Raw genomic sequence first — 15,822 nt, 5'->3', positions numbered from 1 at the left:
ACTATCGCAAACACGACTGTCTGCAGTGGCAGAACATGCATGCCAACAGGGACACTCAATTGATTTTGACAACGTTGAAGTATTGTGTAAAACTAGTTACTACTGGCAAAGACTAATTAGAGAATCCATTGAAATTGAGAGAAACAGAAATAACTTTAATCGCTCAGACAGCTAAAGGCTTAGTGCGGCCTGGAAGCGTATTATTAAATAAGATACATTACAATTCCTTATAAGGGAAACACACACTAACTGATTACTAATGTAATATAATCACAATAAAGCACATGCCAAATGATTACTAATCTACAACTCACATCGTAACAATAGCCTGATTACTAATCTAGTATATAATTACAATAACCCCCCCTCAAATCTTTGCACCTGACGAGTTAATGAGTTAATGATGACGTCACACTGCTGCTGCTCTATATAAGAACGGGAGACACAGCAGAGCCTCACCATTCTGGCGAATTGCCCGATGAGGGGGAAACGGACCTGGCTTGCCAGGGGAGACACCAGGAGCATCGAGGTGATCCTTCCAGCCCGTCCGGATCTCAACTGAGACCTAGCCACCAGCCCCGAGGCCTGCGAGGGCCCTGACCGTGTGGCCAGGGATGACCACGCTGCCAAGAAGCGGGGACTGCTGGAGAATGGAGACGGAAATCGCAACAGACGAAGAGGGGAACCGGCGAGAGTCAAGGACCACGAGGGCCACCCAAGTTGCTGAAGGAGACCGGGATGACCGTACCGCCCAGCTTATGCTCGCAGCAGATGAAAAGGAAGCAGGGAGCCGCCAAGAGAAATGAATGCCACATGCACTGCTCAGGAAGCTAGGGACGACAGAGTCGGCCAGACGGTGACTGCAGGAGACAAGAAGAAGACGTGGCAAAAGCAGAGGGCCACCGACACCACCTTTGCCGCCGGAGGGGACTGGGGCAACCAGACCGACCCGCTGGCAGCAGGGGGATGCATGGAGGAGGCATGGAGACGGATGGAGGGGAACGTGGCGGAGGCACGGCAGAAGGAGAGGATGGAGGAACTGGATGGGAGGGTGGGAGCTGATGGAGTGGGTGAGGGAGGCCGAGGAGAAAAAGGTATGGCGTCCGGAAGCAGAGAGGCGGGCACCCCCGAGCAGAGGGTGGGGAACGAAGCCAGGGAGACGCCAGCAACCCTGGGGCAGGGGGAGGCCCGGAGGGAGAACGCGACAGTGGACGCTGGACCGGTGGGAGCTGGGAGGCCCCGGGAACGATACGGGAAATGGCGAGGCGGGGCAGCGGTGAGTCTGACACCACCTCATGTCAAACGACATAATTGTGTCAGAGTAATGATGAAGGACGAGGTAGCAGAAGAAGTGACCATCGACCGAGCAACCTTTGTAGGTCAATAATGATGGGCTTGCTACAAATAGAGCCGACAGACTTGTACTGTTTGATAACTCTGCCGGGAGGGAGGGCGTTTGATGTAAGCTTCAACTCAAGCCCCCTGCTACAAAGATGTATGACCCACTTCGAGGAAAAGGCGGAGGAGAAGCCATTGATATCAATGAAGCTACAACTGTTATCAGAGCTGGACACGAAGGTGGTGACTATTTTCCTATACAATGAAGCCCTACATGACCACGACGTGGAGGTCTGGCTAAGACAGCACTGCTCGGTACTGTCGGGCTGTAAAAAGGTGAGGGACTCAGTGAGGATATGGACAGGGGCAAGACAATGGAGGGTGCGGCTGAAAACAGAGGGAGGGACCTTGATACACATCCCGAGTGCCCTGAACATAGGAGGCAACCGGGGATATGTTGTGTATGCCGGACAACCTAAACTGTGTAGGAGGTGTGGGGGCAGTGGTCACCTGGCCGCAGTGTGTAAGACAAAAGTCTGCTATAGATGCAAGGCACTGGACCACGAGGTAGAAGAATGCAGTGTTCCGGCACAATGTAACCTCTGTGGTAGCCGAGAACATCTGTACAAGAATTGTCCGGAGTCGTACGCCAACAAGGTTAGGGCGTATAGGGTAGGAGGAGCGAGGGATGAGGAAGGGGGTGGGACCAAACTGGACCCGGATAAGGAACTGGTGAGGGAAGGACGTGGGGAGGTGGCTGAGCGGCAGCCACCAGCAACGGACGGAGGGGGAGAAGGGGAGAGGCATGCAAAAAGAGCAGAATCGACATCGAGCGAGCAGGAAGAGGGGCTGGCGGGGGAGGGGAGCGACGGCATGGGCAGCATCTCCGAGACGACCGTGGAAGACTGGGCGGAGGCGGTGGAGGAGGATGAAGGAAAAGGGGAACGACAGCAGGAGGAAGGCGGTAGCGAGACATGGGAGGGACCAATCGGAAGGAAAAGGAGGATACGGAGAGCCCCAAAAAGAGGCGCCCCTTCAGGCAGCATGGAATCCTCGGACTCCTCGCCGGACACAGAGGCCTCGAGGGAGGGGATGGAGGAAAGGGTGGAGAGCCGGCGCAGGGGGAAACCCTTGAGAACAAGGGGCAAAATGAAATTGCGGGAACTGGCGAATGAAGACGGTTACGGAGGGCGAGCGGAGAAGGCCACTTCGGACTGAGACACATCCCAACATGGAACTTTCCGTGGCATTCGTAAATGTGAGGAGCTTGAAGGGAAAGGGGAGGAGAGGAGCAATAATACAACTGCTACAGGCTACCAAGTGGGAGGTGGTCTTCTTCCAGGAATGCCACCTACCATACACCCTGGGCCGGGAGGAGCTGTTGGAGAGCTGGGATGGCTACTAATTTTGGTCCGGGAGTAATGAAAATCGATGCACGGGGGTGGTTACCCTCCTAGGCAGGAGGGGTATACAGATAGTCGGGTCCCAAGAGGTGATCCCGGGCCGCCTCCATTATGTGGACGTGTCTTATGGAGAGGCAGACCTGAGACTAATAAATGTGTACGCCCCCACGACGTGCACAGAAAGAGTGGACCTATGGAATAATGTAGCGACCCTACTCGTGACGAGATGGCAAGTCATAATGGGGGTGATTTTAACTGCCCGTTGTGCCTGGTAGACCTATTATCGGTGGCTGGGAGGAGGAGGCTCGACCCTTCCTCTAGGAAGTTGAAGGAGCTGATAGAGGATTTTAAAATGACTGACACCTTCAGAAAGGTACACCCGGTGAGACCGGGATACACGTGGTCGGATAAGGGCGGTAGAACGCAATCACGAATAGATTTCATCTTTGTGTCTGCCAATGTGAAGGTGGATGGAGCAGACCTGGAACCCTTCCCCTTGTCAGATCACAATTTGGTGAAGGCAAAGCTTGGTATTCCAGGTGGCCTGAAGATGGGGAAGGGAACCTGGAAAATGAATGTAAGCCTGTTGGAAGACAGAAGGGTTGTGGAAGACTTTGTAAGGAAGTACGAAGACTGGACGACCCTGCAGGAATGCTTTGCCACGAGAGTGGAGTGGTGGAGCATGGTGAAGGGCCGGATAAAGGCCCTCTTCCAGACACATAGTAGAAGGAGGAGTGTAAACAGGGAACTGCAGCTGTGGAACGCTAGAATCGAGAAGAAGCACAGGTTACTTGAGCTGCGATTCCCGGTGGGTGAGGATATACGGAGATTGAAGGGAAGGTTATCCTCGGTATTGGAGAAAAGAGTCAAACAAATGGCATACAGGGCAAGGGTCAGGGCAACGGAACAGGGAGAGAAATGTACGAGTTTCTTCTTTAAGAAATGCAAGGCAGGAGACAACACACTTAGGGAATTGGTGAGTCCGGTCAGAGGCAGGCAGGCAGCGACAGAGGGCATGATAGAGATAGCGGAGGAGTACTATGGGGAGTTGTATGGGAGGAAGGGAATGGATAAGGGAATAAGGGAGGCACTACTAGGGGAGCTAAGACATGAGGTTAAGAACCCAGAGGTACTGGGAGGGAGGATCCAGATGGAGGAAGTGGAGGAGGCAGTGAGGAGGCAGAATAAGAATAGGACGTCAGGACTGGATGGAATTCCAGCAGAATTCTATATTACATTCTGGGATTTAATGAAAGGGGACATGCTGCAGATGTATAGGGAAATGCTGGAGGGCGGACTGGTGCCAGAAGAAATGTGTGAGGGGCTCATCACACTGATGTATAAGAAGGGGGACCGGAGAGAGTTGGGAAACTGGCGTCCAGTTACGCTCCTGAACTCGGACTACAAGATTATGGCAAAAATAGCTGCGACGCGCCTGGGGAAGGTGGTGGAGGGAGTAGTCGAACCCGACCAGACGTGTGCGGTGCCAGGAAGAAGGATTTCGGACTCTCTGATTTTATTAAGGGAGGCAATAGAGGTAGAAGGAGAGAGGGGATGCCCCCTAGGGCTTCTTAGCCTGGATCTTGAGAAGGCTTTTGACCGCCTCTCGCACGAGTATATGTTCGCAGTGTTGGAAAAAATAGGAGTGAGGGGACCCTTGGTCGATTGGGTGAGGCGTCTTTACCAAGGGCTCAAGACCAGACTACTGATAAATGAGGAGCTCTCGGGGACAATTTCAGTAGAGTCAGGGGTGAGACAGGGGTGCCCGATGTCCGCGGTTCTATTTGTAATGTGTATGGAACCACTTGCACAGGCAATGAGAAACAATGAGGAGATTAAGGGAGTGACCATCCCCGGGAATAAGGAACAGGGGAAAGTGGCGCTATAAATGGATGACGTAGTCGTGCTCTGTAGGGACGTGGCATCAGTGTGGGGGGCCATGAAGGAGACAAACCGCTTCGGCCTGGCCTCCGGCTTGAAGGTGAATGCGAGGAAGAGCGAATTGATGGCCTTCGGGGACCCGAGACTATTTCAGGGCCGGCCGCCTGAGTTGGGGATAAAGACGGAGGAAGTCAAGGTCTTGGGAGTGTCCTTTTGCCGAGAGAGGTCGGCGGAACGAAACTGGGACAGGAGGATAAAGCAGGTAAAGGGACAGTTAGGCAAGTGGGCCGGGAGACGGCTCACGATGGAAGGGAGGATTCTGGTAGTGAGGGTGGTGGTTTTACCAACACTCAACTACCTCGCATATGTGTACCCGCCAGGTAGGAGGGAGGCAAGAATCCTGGAATCGCTGTTGTTTCAATTCATTTGGGGAGGCGGGATGGATAGAGTGAAGAGGGTGGTGATGTGTAAACGCGTCGAGAACGGGGGGAAGGGTGCCCCAAATATTGCACGTGTGCTGTCCTCAATTTTTGTGTGCAACACTTTGAGGTTATTCTTTTCCGAAGAGCCCCAGGGGAAGGCCGCTTGTTATTTAAGGTATCGCCTGATGTGGCTCCTTAGGGGGCTTGGGATGACCCAATTACCGCCCTTGGCCTGGCCACAAGGATGGCTGAATGCGGCGGTGGGTGACTACATAAAAGAGTACAATTTGAGTCAGAGAGGGGGACCGTGGAACTCCAAGGAGGTATTGGCCAAAGTAAACGAAGGGGAGGCCTGCGAGGGGGTGATGGGCGCGAAGAGGACTATGTACCGTCAAGTGTGGAGGAACACTTCATCAATGGCGCTCACAAAAGAACAGAGAGATCTGTCCTGGTTGGCGGTGTGGGATAGATTGGAGACGAGGGGATTCATGTTTTCTCGCCGAATGGCACGTTCGCCCAAATGCCCGAGGGGCTGCAACACAGATGAGCACGCGGTGCACGTCATGGTGAGGTGTCCCTTCGCACAGGAGGTGTGGAGACTGAGCAGTCCGCTGTTGTCCTGGTTTTACCCGTCGCAGGTGATTAGTCGGGACATTATGTGGGGAGTCTTAAGGGAGGTGCGGGGAGATGACAGAGATCGAACGTGGGCCATAATAGGCGCGACAAAGGAGGCCTTGTGGGGAGCTCGCAGAAAAGAGTTGGATGGGTCCCCTATATCACCGTTGGAGGTGTGCTACTGGGCGAGGAGGTTGCTAGAAAGGGTGATGGAAGTAGACCGGGTTAGGCTGGGATACAAGGCCGCAGGTGTGAAGTGGAAGTGGCCCCTACCCGGGGTGGGGTAGCGAGGGGACCGGCGGATATAGGGAAGGGATAGTGAAGGATGGCCATGCACATTTTAGCCGGCCTGCTAAGTCGTGTGGGCGAGGAATGTACGTGTTCGATCGGGGGAAGGCGATGTGATGGAGCAGCGCATGGGTGAATGGTGGTGATGAATGTGAAGAAGGGGAACGGGGCGGTGTGCGTTATGGCGGCGAGCTTTTTTTGTTGCATTGTATGTGGGTGGAGCCCGCGGATATGACGGAGACTCGAAGGGGCCAACCGGGGTGCCCGGGAAGGAGTGGTTTTCAGTACTCTCTTTGGTTTTCCTTGTACCCGCTGAGAAGTTAATAAAAACCTTTAAATCGCAATTACCAGCGAAACGTCGTACTCAAATTGTAAATGTTGTGGTTTCACGCTTCAACACACCGGTGGGCTAAAGCAGTGAACTATTTTTCTTTTGTCAACTTGACACTTTTTTACTGACTGGCCGTGTCGGGTGGTGGAGGGTTACGACACATTTATAAATAACGCGATCTAAACCCAAAAACGTTGATTATGAATAATATTGGTCGCGAAAGCCTACGTGTTAAGTTGATGTTGATGTTGACGTTGATGTTGACGTTGATGTCTGTGCCCTTGGATGCCGGTGAAGCCGCTCCACGGTGCTGGTTCGCCTGGATGTGCACGGTCGCCCGGAGCTGAGCTACGAACCAGGCGACCACCTGGGTGTGTTCCCGTCCAACCGGGACGAGCTGGTGCACGAGCTGCTGGCGCGACTCCAGGACACATCGCCTGCGACACAGATCATGCTCCTGCAGGTCTCCCGGGAGCTCGACACTCCCTTCGGTGAGTGCAGCTCTCCTGAGTTCTCAAGCTCAAGGAAGAAGCTGCTGTCTGGGGTTCTGAATCTGATGCAAGTGTTGTGCTATCTCGGGTTCTGAATTTAATGTTGCAACCAAGCGGATATCCCTGGGTATTGTAAAGAGCTATGATGGAACTTGATCAGTTATATCCTATGTCCATTCGACATTGCTGCTGTCTTCTAACTTACTTCCCATACTTTTTGCTGATGATATTAACTTGATTTTATCACTCAAGCATTTAAATTCACTAATCAATGAATTCAATACAGGCATAGTAAACTTTTCCGAATGGTTCCAGAAAAACAAATTATCTTAAAATGTAAAAAAATCCAACTTTATGATATTCACTGGTAAGAATAATAAATATTGTAAAAAAAAAAAGATCCAGAATCTCTATATTTTTGGTTCTTTCGGTAAAGTCACGTAGAAGGGAAATAATAAAATAATATAAATATTGTTTTTTTATTTTATATTTATATTATTTTATTACTTCCCTTCTACGTGACTTTACCAAAAGAACCAAGAATATGAATCCCTGCAGTCATGAAAGCTTTAAATCAAAACCAGAATCTCTATTACTGGGAATTAAATGGGTCAGGTTTCATCCACTAGATTGCTTGGAATATTAGTTGATGGAAAATTGTGTTGAAAAGATCAAATTCACTTTGTCTGCAGTAAAGTAATGATGTCCATTTGTATCATCAGAAAGATGGGTGGTCTGGGTCATCAGGCCTGCTTCATAAATCTATACTACAGCTTAATTTACCCATATCTCATCTATTGCAATATTGTCTGGGTCAATGCATATGCTTCCTACCTACATAAGTTACACATCATCCAAAATAAATTTGCAAGACTGGCCACCTCCTCAAAGTACTTGGCTCCATCTGCCCCGATATTTAAGAAACTCAATTTCATGTCCATCTACAACATTAATATACTCCAAATATGCATCTTTATCTATAAATGCACATACCTCCGCGACATCTTACCGAAACCCTTCAAAGTATTCTTCCAGGTTAATTCCCAAATCCATGCATACAACATGAGACACTCCGATCACCTTCACCCTACCCATTGCCGTACCACGCATAGTCAATTCTCTATCAGATATAGAGGTTCTGTACTCTGGAATTCCTATCTTCACATTGACAAACTATCATAAACGTGCTCACCAGCTTAAAAACCAGGCTACAGTCTACATTATAGACTGCCAGTACACTCACCAAGGTTAGGAACCAGGCGACAGTCTACATTATAGAATCCCAGTATGCTCACAGATGTTAAGAACCAGGCTACAGTCTACATTGTAGACTGCCAGTACACTCGCCCAGATTAATAACCAGGCTACAGTCCACATTAGTATTTTTTTGTTTTTATTCTTTTATTTTTTATTATTTTTATTCTAATTTTTATATCTACGTGACATTACCGAAAGAAGCAAAGAATATAAAAATATCATCATCCCTCAATAACTTCAAGCATAGACTACGGGTCAGCCTAAAGATCCAAACTACCCAGTAGTCCCTCCATGTAGTCTAACTCTTACATACACATACGCACACATGCACACACAAAGACACGTTTTTTTGAACACTGAGTTTAACATGTTTATTTGTAATTAGTATGCTTTGTTTAATTGATTGGTGAATACGTTTTGTATATACATTGTTCTTTTTTTTGGTGTGGTTTCCATATAAGCCCTCTTGGGTTTCCAACTTCAACTGCACATGTTTTTTTACCTTCTTTATTTGCACTGTTTGTTTTTGCTTTGTTTTTTGTGCGAATAAGCAATACAATACAATTTATGTTAGGAATATGTTAATGGGTAGAGGCCTGCGTCTCTGTTCTCTAAAGACAAGATTTACCAAAAAGGAACAACTTTCAATTCCTGACCATGCATAACATCGGTGGCAAGTGCTATGTGAACTTGGCCTGGACCTCATTTAAGTTGTCTCAATCTTACAGTGGCATGAGGTTTCGTGATTAATACTGCAGGTTTGTTAATCATAAAAATACACATTGTCTGCATCATCGTGAAAGTTAAAGATCTAGTGATGTCATTTGTCATTGCATGCTGCATCATGGTACAATATTGCCAAATTAGAAAAATGCCCTACAATTTACTAAATTAAAATATACATCGAAATCCTCGCTCCTTACTGTAAGGACCCTCCTAAAAAGAGTTATGAGACTCAGTGAGGCTTTCCTGGGTAAACAAGATCAATAATCAAGTATTTGTGGTCATCAGCAAATTGCAAACAAAGGCAACCACTCTTCATAACGTCACGGTGGTGAGATGTTAACTACCTCGCCTGATATGCAGGAGGTCGTGGGTTCGATCCCGACCCTGACGCCTGCTATATATTTGGTTTGTATGTCTCTCTCCCCATGGTCGCATGGATTTTTCTCTAGGTCCTCTGGTTTTTACCTCCAGATTTAGAAACATATTTTTAACGTATTTGGCTTTTATAAATTTCCACATGATAAACCAATTCGTTGAGATATTCTTATTTGTGGCCAGATCGCTTCTGAAAAAGAGCTATTAGCTCAGTGGGCTTTACCTAGTAAAATAAAAGGAATTTTTGGTAAAAAAAGCATTGTTTATTTTAATAGGTGCTCACTAACAATCATAATCAGAATCTTCATACTGGAGGGATTTGAGAAGCTATAAAGCTCTTTTTCACAGATGTTCAGTAGTTTTCACAGATGTCCAATAGATTGTTGGGACACTATTTGCGACTAGATTCAATACTTGCCCCAACAATCTGGTAATCCCTTTTCCACTGTAAATCCGAGTTGAGATTGCACGGTGTTCATGGACTATTTGCCATATTGAGCTGGAACCAAACAATGATGCGCAGACCTCCCAATACGTCTGAATCTGGTAGGTCAGTCAGTAAACTCTGAGGAAGCATCACTACCATGTCGTCTACATATGACTAGTTTCAAGCATTGTTTATGACGTCAGCAGGACAGCTGGTCCTACAGTGGAAAATCAGTCCAGTGCCTCCTGAACCATGCCAGGCTCATGCGCGGCACGTCCCTAGCATGGCTTGGCTGTACAGTGGAAAAATTGGTATTATTCTTGCTTGTGTGATGCAGGCACGGTGAGCGAGTGGCAGGCTGAGGGGCGGCTGCCCCCTTGCTCGCTGGCGCAGGCTTTCTCGCACTTCCTGGACATCACGACGCCCCCGTCTCCACAGCTGCTGCTCCACTTCGCGGGGCTCACCGACGACGAGGAAGAGCGCAAGCGCCTGCACCTCCTTGCCAAGGTGAGACGGGGGGGGGTAAGATACATGGGGTAGGATTCAAGAGGTAGGATTCAATGTTGTAATTAGGTCAGGGCTAGTATTTTATTCTTCAGATCATAGGACACACTTTTTGCCCTTTGTTGTTCTAGCACATATCTGTCATTTATTTAAATATTTGATTAGTCTAGGGTATTATTGATTTTCTTGGTTCTTTCGGTAAAGTCACGTAGAAGGGAAATAATAAAACAATAAACAGAAAACATAATAAATACAATTCTCAATTTTTATTATTTTATTATTTCCCTTCTACGTGACTTTACCGAAAGAACCAAGAAGATGAATCCCTGCAGTCACGAAAGCTTTAAATCGAAAAATATTATTGATTTGTTATACACAATGATAGAAGCCAACCTTATTGTTCAGATTCTTAGGTTGCTCCCATGTAAGGGATGCATTTGATACATTTGTAGTGAGTCCAACTGAGTCGCGGACGTTATCTTAGGAGCAACACTATTTATTTACACAACAGTACGTACCATAACACAATCTACACTCGGGTCTCGAATGCCCATCTAACCACGCTACGGCAGAACTAGACACGATTCGCTATTCCGGTCTGGACCACAAGCTGGGTCCCAGACCGCGTGACTCGAGACTTCTTCTCCCCGACGTGGATCTTCATAACACCTCGAGCACACGAAGAACCCCGAGCTCCTCACGGGGCCCTTGTTATATGCCCCCGGGCTGAGGCTGGCTCCTCCCTTCGCCACGCCCACCTTTCAGGTCTCTCGAGCTTCATCTCGAAGGTTCCCGAGAGCTCTTTTGGACCACCGGTAGCCCCCCTACAATATCATCCAGTCACATGTCAGCAGGTCAACCAGCGTATCATGCCCCACGGTAAACCTGGCTGGCTGACGCTCCCTCTCGCTCCCTCACTGGGAGCTCGCACCGAATTCAGCTCGCGGTGCCTCCGTGCTGACCAGCGCTCACCCAGACTGGTACTACATCCTGTAACCCAGACTGCACATAATGACAACACATTACCCGCCGTGGCTTCTTAAGCCCAGGCACCGTACAATGACAAGCACGGTCACTACACATTGTTCAACCACACACATGAGAGTCATTAAATAGGCAACTGACACTCAGTCCAAAAAATACTTGATACTGTTATACAAATAAAAGTAAAAATAAATTAATCAATGGCTTCATTCAGAATGCAGGTTAATAAGGCATCACCTAGTACACAATATGATGTTTATTATAAGGCAAACAACGCAACAAAGGTAATCTTTCAGTTTGTAGCAGATCGTCTCTCGCGCTAGTATTGAGGTGACAACGACAAGCGTGGAGGAATTTTCTGTGCTAGCGAACGTAAACGCGTTGTACACCATCTTGCAAACAGTGCAGACAGCAGGTTGATGAGTGACACAGCAGCAGCCTAGTGGTTGATGCAGCAACTGGCGACTTGCCAGGTTTGGTCGGGTCTTGACGACGTGTAGAACGATGATGTTCTTCTTTATTTAACATCCACTGTATAGATGTATTCACCATGATAAATATGCCAGGGCTTGGTGGTTTACAATACCTTTTTCTTTAGCTCGTGTCACCCATGATATGTGACCTTGTGGCACAGTTCGATGCATAGCCTTTCCTTCTCCAGTAGGAAAATGTGGATTATCTTTTTACTCCAACATTTCTTCTGTAACACTCACCTAAAGTATCCCTAATTTCGCTTGCCGTATATATTGACTGTATATTATTTGACAACTGCAAATACTACAATTACAGTGAGGGAAAAAGTATTTGATCCCCTGCTGATTTTGTACGTTTGCCCACTGACAAAGAAATGATCAGTCTATAATTTTAATCGGTAGGTTTATTTGAACAGTGAGAGACAGAATAACAACAACAAAATCCAGAAAAACGCATGTCAAAAATGTTATAAATTGATTTGCATTTTAATGAGGGAAATACGTATTTGACCCCCTCTCAATCAGAAAGATTTCTGGCTCCCAGGTGTCTTTTATACAGGTAACGAGCTGAGATTAGGAGCACACTCTTAAAGGGAGTGCTCCTAATCGCAGCTCGTTACCTGTATAAAAGACACCTGTTCACAGAAGCAATCAATCAATCAGATTCCAAACTCTCCACCATGGCCAAGACCAAAGAGCTCTCCAAGGATGTCAGAGACAAGATTGTAGACCTACACACAAGGCTGGAATGGGCTACAAGACCATCGCCAAGCACTTTGGTGAGAAGGTGACAACAGTTGGTGCGATTATTCGCAAATGGAAGAAACACAAAAGAACGTCAATCTCCCTCGGCCTGGGGCTCCATGCAAGATCTCACCTCGTGGAGTTACAATGATCATGAGAACGGTGAGGAATCAGCCCAGAACTACACGGGAGGATCTTGTCAACGATCTCAAGGCAGCTGGGACCATAGTCACCAAGAAAACAGTTGGTAACACACTACGCCGTGAAGGACTGAAATCCTGCAGCGCCCGCGAGGTCCCCCTGCCCGTCTGAAGTTTGCCAATGAACATCTGAATGATTCAGAGGACAACTGGGTGCAAGTGTTGTGGTCAGATGAGACCAAAATGGATCTCTTTGGCATCAACTCAACTCGCCGTGATTGGAGGAGGAGGAATGCTGCCTATGACCCCAAGAACACCATCCCTACCGTCAAACATGGAGATGGAAACATTATGCTTTGGGTTGTTTTTCTGCTAAGGGGACAGGACAACTTCACCGCATCAAAGGGACGATGGACAGGGCCATGTACCGTCAAATCTTGGGTGAGAACCTCCTTCCCTCAGCCAGCGCATTGAAAATGGGTCGTGGATGGGTATTCCAGCATGACAATGACCCAAAACACACGGCCAAGGCAACAAAGGAGTAGCTCAAGAAGAAGCACATTAAGGTCCTGGAGTGGCCTAGCCAGTCTCCAGACCTTAATCCCATACAAAATCTATGGAGGGAGCTGAAGGTTCGAGTTGCCAAACGTCAGCCTCGAAACCTTAATGACTTGGAGAAGATGTGCAAAGAGAAGTGGGACAAAATCCCTCCTGAGATGTGTGCAAACCTGGTGGCCAACTACAAGAAACGTCTGACCTCTGATTGCCAACAAGGGTTTTGCCACGAAGTACTAAGTCATGTTTTGCAGAGGGGTCAAATACTTATTTCCCTCATTAAAATGCAAATCAATTCATAACATTTTTGACATTCGTTTTTCTGAATTTTTCTTGTTGTTATTCTGTCTCTCACTGTTCAAATACACCTACCATTAAAATTATAGACTGATCATTTCTTTATCAGTGGGCAAACGTACAAAATCAGCAGGGGATCAAATACTTTTTTCCCTCACTGTAGATTTAGCATTTCCACTGGTTTAACACAATACCTCCTGCACTGCTTTACTACTATACCTCTCAGTTATTATTCGGCATTTAGTCCATTCTCCTGCAATGCACGACTTCTATCGAGAGCAGCTCCACATGCAAAGGAGTGTACGCTACCTGGCCGACATGAACATCAGGGGGCTGGCCCCTCTGTGTGCTCTCTGCACTCCGGCGCCTCAGACCTTCTCATCTCTTCTCTTCCCTCTTCTGTTGCTTCTCCTCTCACATAGCCCACTGAATACTCACTGTATGAATGGGCCAGTGTGTAAGATTTAATCATTTGTTTCTTATTTATGTTTCTCTCTTGTGAGACAATGGAGACCTTAAACATCTACCAGACTTCCACAGCTTGGCCCTCACTCCATCCTCCTTTTTCAGAGATAAGGGTAGTATTTGCTTATTTCTTGGCATTGAGTCCCGTGCCTGGTGTGGTAACAGCTGGATCATCAATCTACTTTCCTTTCTCCGAGGTACCGGGAGTTTTATGTTTGTTTGGCCTCAACTTATGTGTCTCGTGTGGCCACAGCTTGTCAGTAGAAAGTAGTGCTCTGGAGTAGGGGAGCCTCCGGCATGCTATGAGCCAAACTTCATACCTTGTTAGATAGCTCTCAAGTCAACTTAGATTATATATACTCAAACAACCATGAACTAATCAATTACAATTTTCCTCTTTATCGTTGTGATTATCATTATTATTATGACAAGACATTATATGATCGAGACTTATGTAATCCTTCTTAACACTCTTTTTTATAAGGGTATATTCACAACACCACGGTTTTTTAAGCTAAAGCTAGGGATGCATCTTTTATAGTCTGGTAGGTGGGTGTTGGTGACCAGATCGGTGTAACTCTACTGACACCTGCCATGAGTTTGGGGTGCATCTCCTTATTTTCTGGAGCATCGTATAATGCAGAGAATGTGGAACATCACAAAGAGCTGAGTGCCAGGTTGGCGCTTCACTGAGCCGCCACCACTGCGCTGCTCCCAGGGTCAGCAGGCCTACGAGGAGTGGAAGTGGAGGGGCAACCCCTCGGTGCTGGAAGCGTTGTGCGAGTTCCCCGGCGTGCGCGTCCCCGCCTCGCTGCTCGTGTCTCAGCTGCCGCTGCTGCAGCCACGCTACTACTCCATCAGCTCGTCCCCGCGGGCGCAGCCCGGACAGATCCATGCCACCGTCGCTGTGGTCTCCTATCGCAAGCACGGTGAGACGTGTGCCCAGCACAGAACTTGGGGTGCCTTGCACAGGGCACCGATGGATGAAAGGTGACAGCAGGGGTGTCGTGTGGTTGACAGGCCCTGGTTCAAGGAATGAAATGGGCTCTCCTCTGCCCATTTTCCCCTCTCTTCATCGCTTGGTACCTGGGCCCCTTCGTCCAGTGGACTCTGATGCAGTTGCATAACCTGCATACTTAATAGATACACCACTCTTATTATAATTATATACACAGGAAAGCCTCACTGAGTCTCATGACTTTTTTCAGGAGGGTCCTGCCAAGTTTTTGCAGTTAGGGGAATGATAGCTATGCAGATACATGTATTTATTTTAAATTGCCAAATTGAGACCATGATACTGGCACACAATGACCTAATCTTGCAAATGATGTCACAGGATCATGAACATCCACTATGAAGCAGCCGGCACGTAATTTTTTTTTAACTAATACACACCACAGTATTAACTAGGGCAGCAACTGGATTTGAACTGTGAACTTCTGCAACAAGCGACGAACGCGCTATCGCTAGGCCATGTCGCCACTATCTTCATGTGTGTGTGCTTGTAAATATGTGTGTGCTTTTTTGCTGTATACATAACCATGTTATTTATGCTGATGATCTATGTATGCTGATGATCTGGTAACTTCTGCTCACTTTGAGGAGTTGGAGACTCTGCTGCTGAGCCTGGTACATGCCACAAAGAGGTGGGGCCTTACCATCATCCCCACAAAAACACAACATCTGCCTTGGTATTTTGTGCCATCAAACACACCGCAATTTAAACTCCTCATAATTAATGGGGCAGTTGTGAAGAGAGCGGAGGAGTTTCCAAACCTGGGCAGTGTGCTTATGATCAGTTCCAGTTTGGCAGCAGAGGTCTCACTTCACTGTGTGTAGCTCCACACAAAGGTCCAGGTCTTCTCAGCCACAGTTATTCCCTTCTTTCTTTATGCAAAACCTGGACCCCTCTGAAGGAACATTTGGGCCAATATGAAACATTAAGGCTGGCCTACCTAATATTCATCCTTTGTTTAACTAGGTTGGATTATGTGAGGAAATCACAGATTTTTCAAAGATCTGGACACTGTCCCATCGGTGAGTACCTCCAGCAAGCGAGGCTGCTTTGGCTGGGGTACGTGGCCCGCATGTCTAGCCATGGAATTG

The 15,822-nt window shown here is 47.6% G+C and overlaps 1 protein-coding gene across 2 annotated transcripts in view; it reads left to right on the top strand.

The window, feature by feature from the left end:
* Positions 1–15,822, top strand: part of LOC133348734 (nitric oxide synthase 1-like) — a 57,049-nt gene that overhangs the window by 24,099 nt on the left and 17,128 nt on the right. For both annotated transcript variants that reach the window (XM_061561670.1, XM_061561671.1), the window contains 3 exons: positions 6,576–6,769; positions 9,892–10,061; positions 14,435–14,645. In XM_061561670.1, the coding sequence (XP_061417654.1) occupies positions 6,576–6,769; positions 9,892–10,061; positions 14,435–14,645 (575 nt within the window). The remainder of the gene's footprint in view (positions 1–6,575; positions 6,770–9,891; positions 10,062–14,434; positions 14,646–15,822) is intronic.

The sequence above is a fragment of the Lethenteron reissneri genome, chromosome 28 (assembly GCF_015708825.2).
Source record: "Lethenteron reissneri isolate LAM-NWPU_2019-01 chromosome 28, ASM1570882v1, whole genome shotgun sequence".
In the NCBI taxonomy this organism is placed as follows: Eukaryota; Metazoa; Chordata; class Hyperoartia; order Petromyzontiformes; family Petromyzontidae; genus Lethenteron; species Lethenteron reissneri.
This window is presented reverse-complemented; position numbering and strand designations above follow the sequence as displayed.